Source organism: Rhinopithecus roxellana, chromosome 1, assembly GCF_007565055.1.
Source record: "Rhinopithecus roxellana isolate Shanxi Qingling chromosome 1, ASM756505v1, whole genome shotgun sequence".
Lineage (NCBI taxonomy): Eukaryota > Metazoa > Chordata > Mammalia > Primates > Cercopithecidae > Rhinopithecus > Rhinopithecus roxellana.
In genome coordinates, this window is record NC_044549.1 from 54039306 (window position 1) to 54062668 (window position 23363).

Below are 23363 nucleotides of genomic sequence, written 5' to 3' on the forward strand. Positions count from 1 at the left end.
TGCCCCATGTGTAAGCATGGCAGTCCCTGACTTATTTGAGTCCAGGGCCCCAAGCCTTGCAACAAGGGCCTATTCTCCATCCAGTGTGGACTGCTATGCTGGCTCACCTCCTTAAAGAGAACCTGTGTACTTATTATTTGCACAATGATTGATGAAGATTCTCTGCCCCTGTAATGCCAATTTCTGTATAAACAGGTTTCTTTCCCTCCAAAGAAACATGTCTATATTCTAAGCTAAAAGTTCTACATTAATTCCCTGAATTTTATGGATTAGGAGGGTGAGTTTTCTTATTCTCACACTCTACCCCCTAGAATCTTTACTACCCACGCAAATTTCAGAATGAATTTATAAGGAGACACCAACGGAGAGAACACCTTTATTTGCAAAACAACAAACATGGGTGAAGAAGAGGCATGTGAAAACCAGATTGAGGTGGAAGAATCTTGGTGGGAAGAGAGGAGGAGAAAGCAGAGGCACTCTTGTAGCCATAAACGCATTTCCTTGTTGGCATCTGGGCTGCTCCCTCCTCATGCTCCCCTGAGACTTCTCTTTGCTTGGCTCATAAACTCACTGCTGGTCCTGCTTCCTTGTCTCACAGTCCCAGAGTGTTCCCTCCCCAAACCCAATGGAGGAGCACAGCTTCATACCCTATTGTGCGGGATAGCAGCTACTCAGAAGGTGTTACTTGGATTTTTTGCAGCTGTTAGTGATTCTGACACCCTTGGACCTCCAGGAGTGGCTGCTCCTGCCACGAGAGGACTCCGGCTTTTCTAATAAGGAAGGTTCTGGCCAATCCGTCCAAGAAAGGCCCGGATTCTCTTCCAGGGTGTTGTCTCTGCAGAAATGCTCCTCAGAGTGGAAGGTGCTGCTGCAGCAAGGGATGTCCCCTGAGTTTTCAGGTATGTAGTCTGTGGTGAGAGAAAGGCAGGAGAGGAAAACTCAAGCCTCTGCTTCTCCCAGGCACAGGTCCTTAAGCTCCTCTCTAGCCACTTTCCTTCCAAAGTCAAAGGCACCAACTATTAATTCCTCTCTGGTGGGATGCCTTCCTCCTTCCCCAGGCACCACAAGTCCCTACAGCCCGCTCCTTGCTCCTGGCCCATCCCTCCAGCCTCACCTGTGGCTGCAGCAGGTGAACACTCCTCACACTCCCATTTCTTACTGTTGGATCTAAGAGAGGAGCAGTCCCTGTGGGTTCCATGGGATCCGCATGTAGCACACAGAATGAGGCACCACCTCCTACAGGAAAAGCCCAGGAAGGATTGTGGAGACATACAGAACACTAACTGCCATTCTTGGATGTTTGCTATGGGCCAGGCATTTTTTATGGCACATTTTACCCACGATGAATGTATGGCTCAGAGGGGATGAGTGCTGATCCTGGGAGCCTGCCATCAGTCATAACCCCTTGAAAGGTAGATTAGGAAAGGAATTGGCTCTGAATGTCTCTCCACTGGGCACAAGGTGAGTGGATCTTGCAGGGGAAACCTGTTCACTTGCACACAAGTGAGTCAGGGGCTGGTCAAGAATGAGACTTAGCAATTGTGTTTATCCTAAGGTCTGCATACAAGAGTGAATTTCTTACTTCTAGTAACTGTGCCAAGGTCTAACTCTAAGACAGCACTGATGAGAGCTCTTTCTAGCCAGAATCCTTCTCCTACCCTTCATCCTCAAAGCTGTCTCTGCCTTGTTCATACAGACAGATGGGAGCATCACAGTGCTGATAGCGCTGATATAAGTCTGAGAAAGCCCCTGGCTCGAGTTCCCAGGCAGCATCTCTGCAGTGGGAGAAGAAACAGTGAATAAGAACATAACGGGTTGGTAAAACTTTTGTCCATCAGGGAGGAGTTAGGAAGAACCCCAAGCTAAGCACAGTAAGAGTTCAGTAGGCTGCCCGAACACTTCCAACAAGGCTGGTCAAGTGGCCTGGCAGTGGGAGAGGGTTGAAGCAGGATGAATGGAACATGCATGCGGGTTCCTTAGTTCCACTCTGGAATCCAAGAACTCAACCACCCAGGGAATTCTGATTCCCCAAATGCCCTTTTTAGCAACAAGCACCCGCTTCCCCCACAAACTTCTTTCCCCTCCCTTGTTTTGATAATTGAAAAGCACTCCCTCCTCCCCTTCCTTCTTCACTATCAGTGCCTCTACTGCTCTCATTCTCTGAACTATCCTCTCACTCACCTCCTCTCTAGAAATCTAGGCAACCCTCTCCCTGGCTCAGTTCCTGCTCTGGGGTTCCCACTACCTGTCTGGAATATGAATTCCCATTCTCAACATTTCTTGAGGAAATTCTTTTCGATTGTTACACTGTGGACATTTGAAGAAATGCTTTGCTGATGTGTGGGCATATTTCTGTAAGAGAAACAGGTAAGAGCTTTGTGTTTATAAAAACCCTTTGACTAACTTATTTCCCCTCCCACCCTCACCCCCACAAAGAGGATGTTGCTAAGAGAGTTTGACTGACGGTACAGGAAAAGGAGTTTGGGTGGGCTAGGGTGAGGACTGCAAATCCAGGCGTCAGACCTGGGACCAAAATACTTTCAAGAGAATTCCCAGGAGTGCCTCAGCCGTCATCTCTGGCCATGGGGCTCGGCAGTACTAAGTAGGGGTCAGGTACCTGGATACACGTTTGCCTTCTCTTTCATCCCAGGAAGTGAGGCTGACAGGGAGGCTCCTCAGCTCATTCTGGGATGAGCCCATTTGCTCTAGCAATGCCGAAGATTTTGCTTATTCTAAATCTTATGTGTGAGGTCCTATAGGTCAGGAATGACCACAGACTGGACTGACTTTCCTCTAACTGCCTGAAACCAGCCCTGAATACAGGCCTCCAGCATGGAGCACCAAAGCTGAGGCACACCTGAACGTTCCCAGGGTGCTCTGGTTCCAGGCAGAGAACCAGGGCAATGGTGGAAGGGCCCCAGGGCAGAAAAAGCCCCACCTGTATGCACTTGCGGTGGTAGATGGCTTGACTACAACACGGGCTCTGGATGTTCTCAACACTCTGTTGGGATAAGTCTTCACAACACAAGATGCAGCTTTCCTCCCCTACATTCCCATGTTGGATGTTCTGTGCTGGGCGATGTTTGTCACAAAATGATCTGTGGCAGGTAAACAGACTTGGTTTCTGGTTTGTCATCGATGCAGTTTCCCAATGGCCCACTCTAGGAGGGGCAGCCAGCCACCCGGGCTGGTGCCCAGTGAACCTCCACACTCATAGGGAAGAGGAGAGGCAGGGTGAAGAACAGCCACATGCCTTCTCACGGCTGCTCCCCTACTGAGCAAAGTTCCCAGAACTGTCTTCATAGCCTCTTGTTCCTGAAAGCCCCACTTAGTGCTGAGCAGCTGTCTAAGTACCCCAGCTGTTTGTAATTTAAGGAGGGGGCAGGAAGCAAGAAGAAACCCCTGTGAAATCTCCAAGTCAAGACACTGTTTCTTATTACTGAATGGAGGGACAGATTCACTGGTGAATCAAAACAGGCCTGCTTGTGAGAACTGGACTCTGATTTCATTAGTGGCTGAATAACAAGTTGCAAAAAGGAAGCCGGACTTTTCTCCTTCCTCACTCACTTGTACTCTCCAAAAAATTGTGAAAGGCAACCCCTTTCTTGGCCACAAGGCAGATGGAAGTTTCTGATGCACTGATCCTTCTGGCAGTTGATAGCAGCTCCCTTTTTCTTGCACACAAAGCAGATCTGCAAATGAGTTCCCAGACAGTGCTCAGGACCCCAAGAAAGGCAAATAGACGCAGTGTGGCGCATTTTTCTATTACATGGAAGTTTTGTGAAATAATAGCCATTCCCTTTCCTCAGTGGTCCTGAATGCTCTGGGGCACCTGGAAGCTGAGCTTCAAGCAGCACTGAGTTCTTTCCTGTTTTCTCAAGATGGTTCTCCCTCTTCTCACTTAGGACACCATACCCCAGAAGAATATGGGACTTAAGGACTAGTTGGAAAATCCAAGAGTCCTTTGATGTCTAAACTAGGAAGTAGGGAAGAGAATAGAAACAGGAATGATGAGTGAGGTATGAAAAGAGGCCTATCCCAAGGTCTTCACTTCAGGGGATTCTAACCTTCCTAGAAGCCCGAGCTGCCTCCTTTTTGATGTCTTCAGGCAGGAATCCATGGAAACCTCTGTTGGACTGGCCCCTCTGAGGCAGCTTACTAGATAAGATCTGGGGGGCAGTAGAACCAGGCTGTTAATATTGATCAGTGAAACAGTACAGTGAGGTGAGGAGAAAGACAGGGTAAGAGAGCTAAAGAATAGAGATTGGGCTGAGCGTGGTGGCTCACGCCTGAAATGCCAGCACTTTGGGAGGCCGAGGCGGGTGGATCACGAGTTCAGGAGATGGAGACCATCCTGGCTAACACGGTGAAACCCTGTCTCTACTAAAAATACAAAAAAAATTAGCTGGGCGTGTTGCCATGCGCCTGTAGTCCCCGCTACTCGGGAGGCTAGGGCAGGAGAATGGCATGAAACCAGGAGGGCGGAGCTTGCAGTGAGCCAAGATAGGGCCTCTGCACACCAGCCTGGGCTCTGTCTCAGGAAAAAAAAAAAGAATAGAGCTTGGTGTGGAATATATATGCATTGACAGGGTAATTTATTTAATGAAAGCTTACATAGCACCAACCATGTGTTGAGCACTCTAGGTGGTTTCAAATATTAACTCATTGAATCCTCCCAACAGCCCTAGGAGGTAGGTACTATTATTGTCCTTTGAAACATATATTTTAAAACTAATTACCCCAGGGCTTTGGGATAACATGAGTGATTTGTTTTCTTTATACTTTTAAGTATCATTCATGTTTTCTGCAATAAGCATGTATTGATTCTATAAACAGAAAAATCAATAGTGAAAGATCAGAAACAATCTAAATGTCCTTTAATCAGGATTGTTCTGATACTTTTTGGCATACCTATAGCATGAAATACTAATTAGCTACTAAAAAGAAAAAAACTAAACCTATATGTTTTATATAGAAAGATGTCTGAGATATATATGATGGAAAAAAACCAAGATACAAAGCACTCTGTCTAATGTTTAATTTTTATGTAAAAAATGTATATGCTTGTAAATGCATCAAAATTATAACTAAGCCCTGACACCTGATAGGACTTACAAGAAAGGAAAATCACAGACCAATCTTTCTTATGAGCACAGATATAAAAATCAAACAAAACAGATGCAAACTGAATCCAGCACTGTATAAAAAGGACAATACATCATGACCAAGTAGGGTTTATACCAAGAATGCAAGATTAGTTTAACATTAGAGCATTTAGTTGATGTAACAAACTACATTAACAAAATTAAAGAAAAATCAAGATAATCTCAATAAATACAGGAAAAGTGACAAAATTCAACACCCACTCATGATACTCTGGGCAAACTATATATGAATAAAAGGGATCTTCAACCTGATAAAAACATCTATGAAAAAAACCCACAGCTAACATACTTTCATAGTGAAAAACTAGATGCTGTCCCCTGATGTTGGGAACAAGACAAAGATACCAACTCACACCACTTCTATTCAACATTAGGTTGAAGGGCCAATACAACAAGGCAAGAAGAAATAAAAGGCAAAGATTGAGAGGAAGAAGTAGAACTGTCTTTATTCACACATGACGTGGTTATGTGCATAGGGAATCCTGTGTACACAAGGCATTTACAACAAAATAAAAACAAGATTATAGGATACAAATCAATATACAAAAATAAAATGCATTTCTATATGCCAGCAACAAACTTAAAAATGAAATAAAAATACTATTTACAATAGCATAACCACAAAATATCAAAATATTTAGGAATACATTTAACAAAAGATGTACAAGACTTCGTCACTAAAACTACAAAACATTGCTGAAATATATTTTAAAAGACCCAAATAAATGGAGAAATATAACATGTCCATGGATTGGAAGGTTCAATATTATTTGTCAATTCTTCACAAATTGACCTATAAATTCAATGCAATCCCAATCACAATCCCAGTAGATGTTTTTTTAAAGAAAAATTCACAAGCTTAATATAAACTTTATAAAGAAAGGACCTGATAGTCAAAACAATCTTGGAAAAGATTATAGAACTTAACAATACTGAATTTCAAGACACTACAAAGCCACAATAATGAAGACAGTGGGGATTGGTGTAAGAATAGATACATAGATAAATGACATAAACAGATCATCCAGATCCACAGATTGATTTTGACAAAGGCACTAAGGTAGTTCTATGGGTAGGCAAAGATTTCTTGTGACACACAAAAAGCACTGACCATAAAAGAAGAAATGGATAGACTGGGCTCCATTACAATTATTGTTCTTTGAAAGACACCATTAAGAAAATGAAAAGGCAAGCCAAAGACTAGGAAGAAAATAGTCTCAATATATACATTTGAAAAAGAATTTGTATCCAAAATATGTAAGCAATTCTTACAACTCAATAATAAAACCACTCAATTTTTTTTTTTTTTGAGACAGAGTCTCGCACTGTCGCCCAGGCTGGAGTGCAGTGGCGCGATCTCAGCTCACTGCAAGCTCTACTTCCCTGCTTCATGCCATTCTCCTGCCTCAGCCTCCGGAGTAGCTGGGACCACAGGCACCTGCCACCATGCCCAGCTAATTTTTTGTATTTTTAGTAGAGACGGGATTTCACCGTGTTAGCCAGGATGGTCTCGATCTCCTGACCTCGTGATCCACCCACCTTGGCCTCCCAAAGTGCTGGGATTACAGGCATGAGCCACCGTGCCCAGCCCGGCCCACATATTTTCTTTTGTTAAGCATCTGTACAAATATTTTTTCCCATTTAAAACATTGAGTGGTGGCCGGGCGCAGTGGCTCATGCCTGTAATCCCAGAACTTTGGGAGGCCAAGGTGGGTGGATCACGAGGTCAGGAGATCGAGACCATCCTGGCTAACATGGTGAAACTCCATCTCTACTAAAAATACAAAAATTAGCCAGGTGTGGTGGCAGGTGCCTGTAGTCCCAGCTACTTGGGAGGCTGAGGCAGGAGAATTGCTCCAACCCAGAAGGCGGAGGTTGCAGTGAGCCGAGACCGTGCCACTGCACTCTAGCCTGGGCAACAGAGCAAGACTCCGTCTCAAAAAAAAAAAGAAAAGAAAATATGTGAATGGCCAATAAGCACATGAAAAGAAGCTTTAGTCATCAGAAAAATGGAAATTAAAACCACAATGAAATACCAATACACACCTAGAATGGCTAAAATTAAAAACACTGACAAAACAAAGTTTTGGCAAGAATACTGTGCAACTGGAATTCTTTTTTTTTGAGACAAAGTCTGGCTCTATCGCCCAGGCTGGAGTGTAGTGGCACGATCTCGGCTCACTGCAACCTCCGCCTCCCGGGTTCACACCATTCTCCTGCTTCAGCCTCCTGAGTAGCTGGGACTACAGGAGCCGCCATCACGCCCGGCTAATTTTTTTTGTATTTTTAGTAGAGACGGGGTTTCACTGTGTTCGCCAGGATGGTCTCGATCTCCTGACCTTGTGATCCGCCCGCCTCGGCCTCCCAAAGTGCTGGGATTACAGGCGTGAGCCACCGCACCCGGCCACAACTGGAATTCTTATAAATTGCTGGTAGGAGTGTAAACTGGTACAACCACTTTGGACAGTGATGTGGCAACCTCACATAAAGTTAAATATCTAATTAGCATACAACTAGTAATTCCACTTCTAGGCATTTGCACAAAAGGAGTGAAAGCACATGTTCACAAAAAGACTTGTACACGAACGCTTAAAGTAGCTTTATTCATAATAGTCCTCAAATGGAAACAATTCAGATGTTCATCAACAGGTGAACAGATAAGCAAATAGTAACTTATTCATGCAACCGAATACTACCAGGTAATAAAAAGGCACAAGCAATGAATACATGCAACAATATGGATGAATCTCCAAAACACTGTGTTGGGAGAAAAAAGCCAGATACAAAAGATTATAAACTGTATGATTTCATTTATATCAAGTAAAAGAATAGCCAAAAATAATCCATAGATCAGAACAGTGATTATGTCTAGGGGGATTGACTGGAAAAGGAGGCAGGAGTGAACTTTCTGGGATGATGAAAATGTTACTTATTTTGATTGGGGTGGTGGTTATATGGGGACATACATTTATAAAAACTTACCAAATTGTACCCTTAAAATTAGTGAATTTTATTCAAGACCAGCCTGGCTAACATGGTGAAACCCGTCTCTACCAAAAACACAAAAATAGCCAGGCATGGTGGCAGGTGCCTGTAATCCCAGCTACTTGGGAGACTGAGGCAGGAGAATCACTTGAACCCGGGAGGCAGAAGTTGCAGTGAGCTGGGATTGTGCCACTGCACTCCAGCCTGGGCGAGAGAGTGAGACTCCATTCTCAAAAAAAGAAAAAAAATGGTGAATTTTACAGTATGGAAGTCATACCTAATAAAAAAGAATATTAAGAAAAAACAATTAGAAAGATGTTACAACTTTGATAGCATTTGTTTCTGAGGAGAGGGAGAAGGATTGGGAACATTGTTTAGGGAAGAGACTTTTTTACTGAACTTACTTTATACTGTCAGGATTTTATACCAGACACATATATTTTTCTTTTTTTGAGGCAGGGTCTTCCTCTATCATCCAGGCTGGAGTGTGGTAGTATGATCACCGCTCACTGCAGCCTCCACCTCCAGGGCTCAGGTGATCCTCTTGCCTCAGCCTCTGGAGTTGCTGGCACTACAAGTGTTTACCACCATGCCCAACTTTTTTTTTTTTTAAATTTTTTTTATAGAGACACGTTTGCCCGGTCTCAAACTCCTGGGTTCAAGAGATCCTCCTGCCTCGGCCTCCCAAAGTGCTGGGATTACAGGCGTGAGCCACTGTGCCCAGCCTAAAAATAGATTTTAAAAGAAAAAAGCTATTAAGAAAAACAAAAAAACAAGTCTGTGAATCTGAGGATGGATGTAACAGAGAACAGTCAGTACATCAAAAGCCATAGGATATTCAAAGCAAAGGAGGTCTCATACTCACAAGACAGAAATAATGCACGCTGATATTGTCTTTCTGAAGAAATTCCCCTAATTTTTCGGGATCCCCAGGTTCTTGAAGGCATAGCCAGCAAACTGGAAGAGAGGACACTCAGAATTTGGCTAAATTTGACCATTAAGAATGGAAGGAAGGGTGAGAATGTAATCATTCCTCTAAGTCAGGAAGGAGTAGAATACTAGGAAAAGGGTCATTTTGGCAAGAAGGCAGGTTGGGAGGAGGTCTTATTTGGTATCAATTAGGCTGTCGCATAATTCTGGTTACAATGAAAAAGTTGGCCACAACTGCTCACTTCACTTTTTTTGTTTTGTTTTGTTCTAAAGTGACTTTAATAACTTGTTTCTTGAACTTCAGACATGGTAATTTAAAATTACCGTTCCTGAGTCCTCAAGATCTTAGAGAATCTGGGAAAGAACTAGGGCTGGGAGAAAGAGAAGCAGCAAGTGTACTGCCCCACACAGGTGGCCTTCTTTGCTGAGGGCTGGAGGCAGTGGCTGAACACAAGCTCCAGTCTTTCTTACCAGGCCCTGAAGACGGTTTCCTCTGGGTTACCCTCCTAGTCTTGGCAGATTTCCTATACAAGAGAAGTAAGAAGCACAAGGTGTTCTTTGAGGACCTTGTTGATAACCTTTTTTTTTTTTTTTTGAGGCGGAGTCTCGCTCTGTCGCCCGGACTGGAGTGCAGTGGCCAGATTTCAGCTCACTGCAAGCTCCGCCTCCCGGGTTTACGCCATTCTCCTGCCTCAGCCTCCCGAGTAGCTGGGACTACAGGCGCCCGCCACCTCGCCCGACTAGTTTTTGTATTTTTAGTAGAGACGGGGTTTCACCGTGTTAGCCAGGATGGTCTCGATCTCCTGACCTCGTGATCCGCCCGTCTCGGCCTCCCAGAGTGCTGGGATTACAGGCTTGAGCCACCGCGCCCGGCCATTGATAACCTTTTTAACATTTCCCTTAAAATGCCATTCATGGGTCTGATGAAGGACCAAAATATCTAAAGCCTAAGACATCAGCTTCTTTTCCTATTTCATATATACATACACATACATATATACATATATATACACACATATACACATATATATACACGCACATATATATATACATATATATACACTTTTTTTTTTTTTTGAGACAGAGTCTGGCTCTGTTGCCCAGGCTGGAGTGCAGTAGCACGATCTCAGCTTACTGCAACCTCCGCCTCCTGGGTTCAAGCGATTCTCCTGCCTCAGCCTCCCGAGGAGCTGGGATTACAGGCACCTGCCACCACGCCCAGCTAATTTCTGTATTTTCAGTAGAGACGGGGTTTCACCATGTTGGCCAGGCTGGTCTAGAACTCCTGACCTCAGGTGATCCACCCGCCTCGGCCTCCCAAAGTGCTGACATTACAGGCGTGAGCCACTGCACCTGGCCATATTTCGTTTTTTTTTTTTAAGTGCAAAACATACTTTCACTGAGTTGAGGGCAGGAACCAGACTGTAAGCATCTCTGTCTCCCCAGTGCCTGTTCTGCTTATGTTGCAATTAATGCAAGAGTAAACCCCCTTTTACTTTTTTACTGTTTCTTCTGCCAACTACTCTGAATCTCAGGTGGTACCAGCTTTACAAAGCATACTAAAATGAACCAAAATTGATAAAAGTATTTCCCGTTGTGAGGCACTATGCTTGGCACTTTACATGTATTGGCTCAATTAATCTACAGTAGCTCAATGAATCTACAGAACACTTTAAATACCATTATTATGTACATTTTCCAGATGAGGAAACTGAGATATAAAGAAATGAAGTGACTTCTGTCACAGTTGTTAACAAGTGGCAGAACTAGGATATGAATCTGGGTAGTAAGGTTCCAGAGTCAGCACTTGGCTACTAGGGACAGCACTGATAAGACAGGTATGACAGCTCCCAGCTCCCAGTGTGTGCTTCCACACTGTCCAACCCCAACCCCCAAGACTATGACAAAGGGGGCAAAAAGTGCAACCTATACCACAGGCCATTGGACAATTTCTCCCAAACTCCCTGTGTCAACTCCTTCTACCTCAATCTTTGGCGTTCCTTCTTTTCTTTTAGAGTCTTCATTCGCTGCTGTCTCTTTCTCCTATCTTGAATTCTTCTGTATTATTTTGAGGACAACACAGGCTCTTCCAGCTATAAATATAAATGGGGTTTGGTAAACAATTTAATTCTATATTTGGTTATCAAGTTCCCCAGGGTCAAGGCAATGGTGCACTTCACCTCCCAACCCATGTGATGGAATAAAAGGGACTGTTCTAGGTACTTGACGTGTTAAGTCACAAAAACGCCATGCAATAGGTACCATTATTATCCCCATTTTCAAGATGAAGGGACTGAGACACAGGTTTAAGTATCCTGCCCAAGGTAAGAGTTAGTGATATAAGAAGGATCTGAACTCAAGTAGCCTGGCTCCAGAGGCCAACACTAACTCTCATGTTATACTGCTATCACACAGTAGCAAAAGAACTTAGACCCATTACTTGACCTAGCTAAATGGTTCTTTGTGCCTACAAAAGCACACATGAAGTAGCACTCAGGAAAAAAAGGCTCCTTTTGCACCTAAGTATGGGTGCCTTAAATGTACCCAGTAAAAGCTAGATAAGGTAGCTTTTTCCTAGGCAAAGGAGCCTGTGAGATTCAGGCTGCCTAAAAGCAAGAACTCCCTCTAGTGAGAGACAAGAGGTAACACTGACAAAACCCCCTAGGCTCTATCACTATTTTTTTTTTTTTTTGAGACAGGGTCTCTCTTTGTTGCCCAGGCTGGGGTGCAGTGGGTGAGTGCGGGAAAGTGCCGCTTTCCTAGGCTCAGATGATCCTCCTGACTCAGCCTCCCAAATAGCTGGGACCACAGGTGCCATGCCACCACACCAGCTAATTTTTTTGCAGAAACGGGATTTTGCCATGTTGCCCAGGCTGGTCTCCAACTCCTGGGCTCCAGTGATCCTCTCGCCTCAGCCTCCCAAAGTGCTGGGATTACAGGTGTGAGCCACCAGGCCTGGCCTCTCCTATCAATTCTTTTCACCTAGGCTCAGGCGGCCACTGAGATATGGCTTGTTCCCAACCTTTGTCTCCATCTGAGCCAAGTACAATAGCCAAAAGTGCAGAAGATACCTTGTCTCCTATTTCCAATGTCAGCCAACTCCGGCTGTTACCTGTTTTCATTAGTAAACAAATTGTAAAACAAATGTACCATTTCACCGGTTAAGGGGGAGATCCCTGAAAGTGAAGGGGAACAAAAGAAAGAAAATCCACTGCTGTGAAGAAAGGACTGTCTAGTCAGGGGAGAGGAGAAGGACAGCATTTCTTAGAAGGAGCTCTGGGTGAATCAGGTCACTCCAGAGACACTCCAGTATCCATGGCCTCCGATCACCGCTGGAGATCGGGAATATCTTCAGGGACTTTAAACTATTCTGCATGAATAAGGACGACTGAGGAAATTACTGTTCAAGAAACCAAAGCCACCCTGCCCTCCCCTTCTTTGTGCTTGTTCTGTCTCCTCCTCTAATCCATGAGTTGCAGAAGCAATCACATCTGATGGCTTCTTCCTCAAGGAAAATATTGGACAGGCTGGAAGAGGAGAGAGAAGAGCATGTCCTGACCTTGCTATTCCCACAGGGGTCCATGTGAGCGGACTGCGGAGCAGTTCCCAGTTACTGGGGCTACCCCGACCATAAAGCAATAGAAATAAAACCTTGAAACTTCAGTTCTTTGCATCGCTGGGCCAAGACGTTCCTTGAGTAGGATTCTGTGCACACACTGCTAGTTACAAGACATTACGATCTCCAAAACATCGGAAGGGGGGCGTTGCAAATACGGCTTCCACGAGCTGCCAGGCAGTGGCCTCCTAAACCGGCGGACGCTCCTCGAAACGCTTATCAAGTTGTTTCACTGGACAGGTGCTGGGTAAATGCTTGTTGAGAAAATAAAAAATAAATAAACGTGTTCGACTCGCCGCGGCAAGAATGATTTATTCGTAAAATACGTGTCGGTGTGATCACAACCGTTCCCGAGGTTCACAGCCGGAGAAGGGGCTCAAGGAGCATCCCGCGAATGCCAGACCAGGCTCATGTCGCGCCTGCCGGACGGCCAGTGCAGGGTCGGGCCGAGGTCGCCTCCGCCGCTCCTCCTCGCGGTAGCTCACCGGCCGCCGCTCCCGGCCAGAGCCACCCTCCCAGCTGTCTCTGAGGGCGCCGCTGTACCGGAGCTTTAGTCGTTGACACAGGCCGTGGTAGCTACCTCCGGGCGGCCGCCCTGCGCGGTGACTGCGCCGGCGAAGACAGTGAGCTTGCAAACGGGGGCGGGTCACGCGGACTGTGACCCTCGGGAACCGCGGCGACGCCTACCGTTGGTAGAAAGGGACCGCTAACGGCCGCGCGCTAACGGCCGCGCGCCCGCCCCGCCCCCTCCTCCCGCCCCTTCCCCTCGCCGCCCCCGCCCCTTCCCCTCGCCGCCCCCGCCCCTTCCCCTCGCCGCCCCCGCCCCTTCCCCTCGCCGCCCCCGCCCCTTCCCCTCGCCGCCCCCGCCCCTTCCCCTCGCCGCCCCCGCCCCTTCCCCTCGCCCGCGCCTAGCCCCGCCCATCCCCGCCTTTTTCCCTAGCCTGCCCCGCCCCTCCTCTCGCACCACCCGCGCCCAGCACTTCCCGGCCCCGCCTTTTCCCCTCGCCCGCCCTCTCCCATCCTCTCCCACCACCGGGGCCTAGTACTGCCCAGCCCCGCCCCTTGCCCTCGCCGGTCCCGCCCTTCCTCTCGAGCCTCAGCGCTCAGGATCGCCCGGCCCCCCTTCCCCTCGCCCGCCTCGCCCCGCCCCTCCTTCGCCCCCGTCCCTCCGCGCGTGCGCGTTCGCTTTCGAGCGCGTGCCCGCGTCTTAAGTCCGGCCGGCGGGAGACGAGCCCTGAGACGGAGCAGAGCCGTCGCGCCTTGGTGACGTCGTGCCGCCGGCGCGGGCGGGTGACGCGGCTGGGCCCGTTGTCTGTGTGTGGGGCCGAGGGGCCCCGGGGGCAGTGGGGGCTCCCGTTGGGGGCAGCGGTGGGGCGGGAGGGCCTGGACATGGCGCTGAGGGGCCGCCCCGCGGGAAGATGAATAAGGGCTGGCTGGAGCTGGAGAGCGACCCGGGTGAGGAGGGGACCGGGAGGGCCAGGGGCTGGGGAGGCCGGATGGGCCCGGGACGCGCCTGCCTGACCATCACCCCCTCTTGTCGCCCCACCCAGGCCTCTTCACCCTGCTGGTGGAAGATTTCGGTAAGAGCCTCTTCTGCCTGCCTGACCGGGGCTGTGGGGGCCCACCCCTGCGCCCTCACTCACCAGGGTCTGTCCTTCCCTACTGCTTTCCTTTCCTCATCGCAGGTGTCAAAGGGGTGCAAGTGGAGGAGATATACGACCTTCAGAGCAAATGCCAGGGGTAAGTGGCTGTACACCAGGGCTGCCCCTTACACCCAGAGTGCTGGCGAAGGTCCCAGAGAACAGGGCCCCTTAGGGAAGGCAGTGCCAGGAACCCTACGTTATAAAATCTGACATAAAGAAGCAGCCTTGCTCTCTGAGTGCCCGCCTCCTGATAAAACTGATACGTTCTTTTCTCCCAATCTTTCCTTAGCGCTTCCCTTTTTTTGTAGCAGCCCCCTCCCCACCCCTAACCATCCTTTAGTTCAGCTGCTTTCTTGGCCTTGCAGCAGGAAGACCCAGGGCACGCAGTGCCTTTTGTGCGGTTGTGTAATGTATTAATTTCAGTGTGTCCATGTGTGTCTGGCTTTAATCCTGACACAAAGTCATTCTGTATTGATTGGTTGGGGTGACAAGGTCCCTCCTGGGTGCCCACACTTAGGATCTTGTCCCAGTGGGCCTGCAGAATAGAGGTGTAAGAGAGTAGCAACAGTAGCAACAGTGACTGAACCAAGAAGTCTGCTTTAATTTCCTGGAACAAAAGAGACTGGTGTAGGTGTTCATTTGCTTTCCTGACTTCATTGGGGCCCACAAGTGAGAATTAGTGCCTCAGTTCCTCATCAGAGTTTTTGTTCTTGTCTTACTTTATATTCTTACCCTGTCCCATCCTTGACCCTCAGTTCCAGCTTTTCTTCTCTTACCCAGAACCATAGACTTCATAAGGAGACTGGGTGGACTCCCGGAGCATCACAGCTAGAAGCTTATGCTTAGCTCTGCCTGTGGCGGGCCTTTGGTGTATGAGAGCACAAGGCCACTTCAGACACAGTATTGGGAAGAAGCCAGGGGAGAGGTGGGATCACAGCAAGGACACCTGAGTGATGACGCAGTGCAAAGACTTAGTGAGAGAAATAAGGGAATGCTGATTGCCTTCTCCCCTTTGGCTGATTTGGCTCTGCTGCTTACTTCCCCCAGCCCTGTATATGGATTTATCTTCCTGTTCAAATGGATCGAAGAGCGCCGGTCCCGGCGAAAGGTCTCTACCTTGGTGGATGATACGTCCGTGATTGATGATGATATTGTGAATAACATGTTCTTTGCCCACCAGGTCTGCTGGACTCTGTGTTTTGTTTGGAGGTTGGGATGCTGCCATTTTTTTGCTTGGGAAGTGGAAATAGAGGAAGACAGGAGGAGGAGATAGGCAGATTCTAGGGGCGGTGGCTACAGAAACCCTTGCAGAAGGAACTGAGCTCTAATTCATTAAAGGGAACAGCCTCAGAGTAGGGGGGTATGTGAGTCCACTCTCTGTGTCCTCAGATACCCAGTGCGTATTTGGTAGGTGCTTGTTAAATAAATAAACATTAGGCAAAGATGAAGAGAGCTGAGAAGGGGAGTTGTCCAGATATGACTGACCTGCTTTGGATCCCCATTCTTGATGTATATGGGCTTGTGGCTTGCAGTGAGGGGTACTGTGTATGGGTGACTATTCTTGATTTCACAGCTGATACCCAACTCTTGTGCCACTCATGCCTTGCTGAGCGTGCTCCTGAACTGCAGCAACGTGGACCTGGGACCCACCCTGAGTCGCATGAAGGACTTCACCAAGGGCTTCAGTCCTGAGGTAGGTTGTAGTGCCTTCATCCTGGCTCACAGCCAACTGGGCACATCTGACCCTGAGGGCCACTGGGAATACTACCACATGATACTGGGTACTATTAGGCTGTTTCTTTTTGTTTTTTTTTCAAATGATCATTTATATTACATTAGACTCTTAAATAAATTGTGTAAGGCCATTGTTTTTAGGTACAGTTGTGGGGAAAGAGACAGGCTTAGGGAAGGAGGAGACTTTCCTTAAGTCACACCATGTCAGAACCTTCTCTGTCAGGACTTTTCCTCTCAGGCCATGTTGCTTCCTAGTATCCACGAATTACCATACAAGGCCAGCACAGTCCATCTCTTTGGGACTCCAGAGCTCTTTTCTGCCCCGAGAAACCTTTTAAGAAAGTTCATCTGGAATGCCTCCAGGCTGCTCTCTGAAGCTTTGCCTTCCAACCATAGTCCTACCTGAGGAGAAATTATTCTGATACAGCCTTATTTTCTTCCCCGTAGAGCAAAGGATATGCGATTGGCAATGCCCCGGAGTTGGCCAAGGCACATAATAGCCATGCCAGGTGTGTGGGAGCTGTGGGAGCTGATGTGGGGTGCGAGTAGGGGGAGTATCATTTTTTGGGCCTTGACTCTGTCCTTCCCCAGGCCCGAGCCACGCCACCTCCCTGAGAAGCAGAATGGCCTTAGTGCAGTGCGGACCATGGAGGCGTTCCACTTTGTCAGCTATGTGCCTATCACAGGCCGGCTCTTTGAGCTGGATGGGCTGAAGGTCTACCCCATTGACCATGGTAGGCACCATGAGCTGGAGGCCCGTTGGGTGTCTCTGCCTACCTCCTAGGGAGCTGGGGCTTAGGGCCCTCTGGTATGTGGGACCCAGTGGCAGGGGTTGTGGGTACCGACACCTGGCCCTGCCTGGGGTTTCACCCTGCACCATATTGCCTGACTAGCTCCTGACTCCGTGGCTCAACTGCTCTTCCGTGTCTTCCTTCCCACTGCTGGCCTGCCCAAACTCAGGGTTTCCTTCTCGCTGATTCCTTGTCTTGGTCTCCACTAGGGCCCTGGGGGGAGGATGAGGAGTGGACAGACAAAGCCCGGCGGGTCATCATGGAGCGTATTGGCCTCGCCACTGCAGGGTAAGGGCTCTGCAACTGCCCTGTTCTACCCTCTGGAGCTGTACCTACTTTGGGAGGGACAGAGAGTATCCAGGTGATTTGTAAATTGCAAGGCCATATGGTGAATCTGGCAAGATCAGGCTTAGATCATGGGCTCTCAACTCTTTGTCCTATTTCCTGCCTGGGCTGCCTGTGGCCTGCTCCTCGGTGGGCTGGGGGAGGGGCAGGCCTTGGTGGAGCCTTAGGCAGCCCAGGTCTGCTAGTTCACTTCCTGATAGGCCCCTCATACAGCTTGTTGGAAGGTACCAGCTCAGGTGCCTGGCGTGTATGGCTAGTCGCTGCCTGCCTGTTGGGGTGGGGCCAATACCTACAGCTGCAGGTGTGACTGCAGGGAGCCCTGCCAGGATATCTGCCTCAACCTGATGGCGGGGCCGGGGCAGGAGCTGCTCTCACGGCTGCGGCTGTGACTGCAGGGAGCCCTACCACGACATCCGCTTCAACCTGATGGCAGTGGTGCCCGATCGCAGGATCAAGTATGAGGCCAGGCTGCATGTGCTGAAGGTGAACCGTCAGACAGTACTAGAGGCTCTGCAGCAGGTAGGTGCCCTTTCTCCCTGGCCCCTGCCCAGCCCAACCCTCCCTGCGTTCCTCCTCCCTTCCCCCACAACATTTGTCTCTGATTCCCGAACACACTCTTGTAGATCTGGGCTTCAGCTAAACACATCTTTTCTTTGCTCCCCTTGTGGGAAAGGTGGGACTTGGAGTGGGGAGGGAGAATAGCTTCTAAAAGGAAGTTTGCATTTGGGTGTTTTATTTCCCTGTGAGTGAATGGGTGGAGCCAAGGCTATTATTCTTTTAGGTCCTCAGCCCTTAGCTGTTTAAGGTAGAAGCCTGGGTCTACCCTTCCTCCTCTGAGCCTTGGATTCTGTTGTTAGCTGATAAGAGTAACACAGCCGGAGCTGATTCAGACCCACAAGTCTCAAGAGTCACAGCTGCCTGAGGAGTCCAAGTCAGCCAGCAACAAGTCCCCGCTGGTGCTGGAAGCAAACAGAGCCACTGAGGGCACCCACACAGGTACTGGGGGGTTTGGGACCTCTTGTGGGCCTCAGAGCCACCCCCTAATGTCTGACCTGGGAGGCCTAAGCCGGGCAAGTCTTTTTCTGGGGATGTCCTTGGGCAGTGTTTTTCCCCTGGCAGAAGGTAGAGGGAGAGCAGTCCTTCCCTAAAGAAAGGCACCTGTAGGCTGGGCGCGGTGGCTCAAGCCTGTAATCCCAGCACTTTGGGAGGCCGAGATGGGCGGATCACAAGGTCAGGAGATTGAGACCATCCTGGCTAACATGGTGAAACCCCGTCTCTACTAAAAAATACAAAAAACTAGCCGGGCGAGGTGGCGGGCGCCTGTAGTTCCAGCTACTCGGGAGGCTGAGGCAGGAGAATGGCGTAAACCCGGGAGGTGGAGCTTGCAGTGCGCTGAGATCTGGCCACTGCACTTCAGCCTGGGCAACAGAGCGAGACTCCGTCTCAAAAAAAAAAAAAAAAAAAAAAAAGGCACCTGTAAAGGGCTGCTATTACCACAGGCCCCTGGGCCCTTCTCTGTAATGTACACTCCCTTTCTAGTTTTCTCTAGAGGCATTTTTTTTTTTCTGCCTCTTTTTTTTTTTCCCATCTCATTCTTTTCCCTGTCTCGTTGCGGGATCATGACTTAGAGCTTGCTGACTTCCATTCCACTGGCTGGCTCGGCTGTTCTTCCCTGGGAAGTGCTGTTCCACAGGGCTGGGGAGACTGTGAGCTTTTCTTGGAGATCCTACCGGAAGTCCTGCCTGTGTTCTTGCCCTGTCTCAGATGGTGCAGAGGAGGCGGCTGGTTCATGTGCACAAGCCCCATCCCATAGCCCTCCCAGCAAACCCAAGCTGGTGGTGAAGCCTCCAGGCAGTAGCCTCAACGGTGTTCCCCCCAACCCCACTCCCATTGTCCAGCGGCTGCCAGCCTTTCTAGACAATCACAACTATGCCAAGTCCCCCATGCAGGTAAGCTGGGAGCACCCTTGCAGGATTCTCTACTTGATTCTCTTGAGAGGCTGCAACAGGCAATTTTCCCATGTGGTTCCTTGGTGTTCACCCTTGGCATGGCTGGGTCAAGCTGCCTGGGCCTGGGTTGCTAGGTTCCTCTGCCTGATACAAAAAGGCCCCACAACAGCAGGGGCTTAGGGAGGCAGGGAGAGCTCCTTTGAATTTAATCTAGTTACGTGGCTGTGGGATTAAATGTTTAGGTCACGCTCCTTGGTACAACTTTATGGGTTGGGTTTTACTGGCAAAATAAAGGCTTGTGTTTCAGGGCACTCTGTTTCTCTTAGAACCCCTCCGTGGGTTTCTATGCAGTGTAAGTGGGTGGCAGCCTCCCCACAAGCCAAGGACAGGCCATGGAACACCTGGAGGGGTTCCGCTGACTCAGTCTGGAAAACCATGTTTGGCTTTCTCTCTGGCTGTGAGTGTCTAGGCTCAGCCTGGGCTGAGCAGCGCTTGTTTGTAACTGCCCTGGTCTTTGTCCCAGGAGGAAGAAGACCTGGCGGCCGGTGTGGGCCGCAGCCGAGTTCCAGTCCGCCCACCCCAGCAGTACTCAGATGATGAGGATGACTATGAGGATGACGAGGAGGATGACGTGCAGAATACCAACTCTGCCATTAGGTCAGCCCCAGCTTTCTAAGGCTACCAGGCTCTGGGTGCTTCAGATCGCATTTTGAATATCTCAGTCTGTGTCTGAGAATGCCCTGCAGCAAATAATGTTGAGTACCTGCGAAGTTTGGGGCCCTGGGGGAGGCTGGCATGATGGGGCTGACCCCAAGTCTCCAGGAAGTTTTTGGTGGACGGGGGGGTAAGCATATAAGCATAGATCATGTCCTATTGGAAGTAGCCTTTTAGCCAGGCCTTGAAGGATTGGTTGGGGCAGGGATGGATATGTGGGTGGTGGGGAGGCAGCTTTGCTGGAACACAGGGCATTGGCAAAAGGCCAGAAGTGAGATGGCTGGAATAGAGGAGGTATCTTTTGAGGACACTTGGCTGCAGCTGACAGAACTTGATGCCAGGCTTAGCAAGGCTAGTTCAAGCTGCTTAGACCAAGTATAAGGAGTTTTAGGGTCAGCCCCTGGAGGTCGGGATGTGTTTAAGCCATTCTGGGTACTGCTGGGTATGGTCACCTGGCCCGTTCCCTTGCTTCACATCTTCTCCGGCCCCACAGGTATAAGCGGAAGGGAACAGGGAAGCCAGGGGCATTGAGCGGTTCTGCTGATGGGCAACTGTCAGTGCTGCAGCCCAACACCATCAACGTCTTGGCTGAGAAGCTCAAAGAGTCCCAGAAGGACCTCTCAATTCCTCTGTCCATCAAGACTGGCAGCGGGGCTGGGAGTCCGGCTGTGGCAGTGCCCACACACTCGCAGCCCTCGCCCACCCCCAGCAATGAGAGTACGGACACGGCCTCTGAGATCGGCAGCGCTTTCAACTCGCCACTGCGCTCACCCATCCGCTCGGCCAACCCCACACGTCCCTCCAGCCCTGTCACCTCCCACATCTCTAAGGTGCTTTTTGGAGAGGATGACAGCCTGCTGCGTGTTGACTGCATACGCTACAACCGTGCTGTCCGCGATCTGGGTCCTGTCATCAGCACAGGCCTGCTGCACCTGGCTGAGGATGGGGTGCTGAGTCCCCTGGCGCTGACAGGTAGGCCTTGGACTGGCTCACTGGCACCCAGGAGGGAGGAGGGAAGTGGCCAAGTGACCACAAAGTGTCCTGCATTCTAATGATTTTCTTGTGACTTTTCTTCCCAGAGAGTGGGAAGGGTTCCTCGCCCTCCATCAGACCAATCCAAGGCAGCCAGGGGTCCAGCAGCCCAGTGGAGAAGGAGGTCGTGGAAGCCACGGACAGCAGAGAGAAGACAGGGCTGGTGAGGCCTGGTGAGCCCTTGAGTGGGGAGAAGTACTCACCCAAGGTGAGCCTCCTTTGTGGCTTTCTCCTTTAATCCTGGCGGAGGGTAGGGCCTGAGCTCCTCCTGCCCAGGTGCCAAGTTCTTGATGGGAACTTTGGTGTGAAGATTGGCTGGAGCCATGTGCCAGGAAGACTTTCTGGGTTGGGTGGTGGCAGGGGCCTCTGTAGGCATGGACTTGCTGCTCATCCTTGCCTCTAGCTGCCTATTGCTCGTGGGGCTTTGTTGCTGGCCAGCCCCCATCAGAGGTGCAATGCTGGGTTTTGGCAGGAGCTGCTGGCACTGCTAAAGTGTGTGGAGGCTGAGATTGCAAACTATGAGGCGTGCCTCAAGGAAGAGGTAGAGAAGAGGAAGAAGTTCAAGGTGGGTGATCTCTCCAGTTGCCTGATCTGGCCTCTCCCAAGGTCCGCTGGTGGCTGCTCTGGCAAGATTGGCTCCAGTGCTCTCAGCCTTCTCCTCTCCTACAGATTGATGACCAGAGAAGGACCCACAACTACGATGAATTCATCTGCACCTTTATCTCCATGCTGGCTCAGGAAGGTGAGGCGATGTGCTGCTGGCTTAACTGGAATGCCCTGCTGAGGGCCATGTCGTTCAGCTCCCCTCCCCTGGCCTCTCCTGAGGCTTGAGCAGACCTTGGGGCACAGAGAGGGCCATGAGAGCCTTAGCTCCTGGCCTGAGGCAGCCAGCACCTGCTCAAGGGTCTCTGCCTCTCCACAGGCATGCTGGCCAACCTAGTGGAGCAGAACATCTCCGTGCGGCGGCGCCAAGGGGTCAGCATCGGCCGGCTCCACAAGCAGCGGAAGCCTGACCGGCGGAAACGCTCTCGCCCCTATAAGGCCAAGCGCCAGTGAGGACTGCTGGCCCTGACTTTGCAGCCCACTCTTGCCGTGTGGCCCTCACCAGGGTCCTTCCCTGCCCCACTTCCCCTTTTCCCAGTATTACTGAATAGTCCCAGCCAGAGAGTCCAGGCCCTGGGAATGGGAGGAACCAGGCCATATTCCTTCCATCGTGCCCTGAGGCCTGCCACAGGGCAGATCAGCCTCATAGTGCTCAGGAGGCAGCATCTGGAGATGGGGCACAGCCAGGTACTGCAGCTTCCTCCACAGCCGGCTGTGGAGCAGCAGGACCTGGCCCTTCTGCCTGGGCAGCAGAATATATATTTTACCTATCAGAGACATCTATTTTTCTGGGCTCCAACCCAGCATACCACCATGTTGACATAGGTTCCTACTGACTATGCTTTCTCTCCTAGGAGCTGTCCTGGTGGGCCCAGGTCCTTGTATCATGCCAGGGTCCCAACTACAGGGTCCCAGCTGGGGGCCTGGGTGGCCCTGCTGCTCTAGCCCCAGCCACCAGCCTGTCCCTGTTGTGAGGAAGCCAGGCCTTCTCTCTTCATTCCTCTTAGGAGAGTGCCAAACTCAGGGACCCAGCACTGGGCTGGGTTGGGAGTAGGGTGTCCCAATGGGGTTGGGGTGAGCAGGCTGCTGGGATCCCATGGCCTGAGCAGAGCATGTGGGAACTGTTCAGTGGCCTGTGAACTGTCTTCCTTGTTCTAGCCAGGCTGTTCAAGACTGCTCTCCACAGCAAGGTTCTGGGGCTCTTCGCCTTCAGTGTTGTGGCCCTAGCTATGGGCCTAAATTGGGCTCTAGGTCTCTGTCCCTGGAGCTTGGGCTTCTGTCCAGCCCCTCAGTATTACCATGTCTCCCTCTCAGGGGTAGCAGAGACAGGGTTGCTTATAGGAAGCTGGCACCATTCAGCTCTCCCTGCTACTCCAGCTTCCTCAGCTTCTGCAAGGCACTCAGGGTGGGGACAGCAGGATCAAGACAACCAGTTGGAGCCCCTGTGTTCCAGAGGGCCTGATGTCAAGGGGTAATGGGCCCAGCAGTGCCTCTGGAGCCCAGGCCCCAACACAGCCCCATGGCCTCTGCCAGATGGTTTTGAAAAAGGTGATCCAAGCAGGCCCCTTTATCTGTACATAGTGACTGAGTGGGGGGTGCTGGCAAGTGTTGTGGCAGCTGCCTCTGGGCTGAGCACAGCCTGACCCCTCTAGCCCCTGTAAATACTGGATCAATGAATGAATAAAACTCTCCTAAGAATCTCCTGAGAAATGAACCCTCCTGTGGTTGCTGGCCTGAGATGTGGAGGCTGGGCTATACGTGTGTGGTGGGAGCAGGGGCCTTACTAGACCTCGTGGGCTCAGGGCCCTGGGACCAGAAGGGTAAGAAGTATATGATCCTTGAGTGTCCAACTGTCG

At 50.0% G+C, this 23363-nt stretch overlaps 2 protein-coding genes across 6 annotated transcripts; one reads left to right on the forward strand and one right to left on the reverse strand.

Moving 5' to 3' along the window:
• Positions 1-363: 363 nt before the first annotated feature.
• PHF7 (PHD finger protein 7) lies at positions 364-13451 on the reverse strand. Of its 3 annotated transcripts, XM_010365016.2 has the most exons (11): positions 12732-13451; positions 11064-11173; positions 9552-9604; positions 9016-9107; positions 4068-4169; positions 3568-3692; positions 2939-3098; positions 2246-2352; positions 1659-1775; positions 1115-1236; positions 364-908 (listed from the first exon to the last, which is right to left on the reverse strand). In XM_010365016.2, exons 2-11 carry the CDS (start codon positions 11102-11104, stop codon positions 682-684), a joined length of 1146 nt encoding a protein of 381 aa, XP_010363318.1. In that variant the 5' UTR covers positions 11105-11173; positions 12732-13451; the 3' UTR covers positions 364-681. The 3 variants fall into 3 exon arrangements, with proteins under 3 accessions (XP_010363318.1, XP_030787389.1, XP_030787343.1); XM_030931529.1 differs by lacking the exon at positions 1659-1775; XM_030931483.1 differs by lacking the exon at positions 4068-4169 and having other exon boundaries at positions 478-908.
• Positions 13452-13890: 439 nt separating this feature from the next.
• BAP1 (BRCA1 associated protein 1) lies at positions 13891-23217 on the forward strand. 3 transcript variants are annotated; one of them, XM_030931626.1, is made up of 17 exons: positions 13891-14151; positions 14247-14276; positions 14382-14436; positions 15387-15519; positions 15913-16032; positions 16521-16582; positions 16665-16807; positions 17074-17152; positions 17605-17728; positions 18067-18205; positions 18974-19158; positions 19682-19815; positions 20366-20844; positions 20952-21067; positions 21377-21469; positions 21574-21646; positions 21827-23217. In XM_030931626.1, the coding sequence occupies exons 1-17, from the start codon at positions 14115-14117 to the stop codon at positions 21958-21960; spliced, it is 2136 nt and encodes a 711-aa protein (XP_030787486.1). In that variant the 5' UTR covers positions 13891-14114; the 3' UTR covers positions 21961-23217. The 3 variants fall into 3 exon arrangements, with proteins under 3 accessions (XP_030787486.1, XP_010363319.1, XP_010363320.1); XM_010365017.2 differs by having other exon boundaries at positions 13892-14151; positions 20952-21112; XM_010365018.2 differs by having other exon boundaries at positions 13892-14151; positions 17659-17728; positions 20952-21112.
• The last annotated feature ends 146 nt before the right edge of the window (positions 23218-23363 follow it).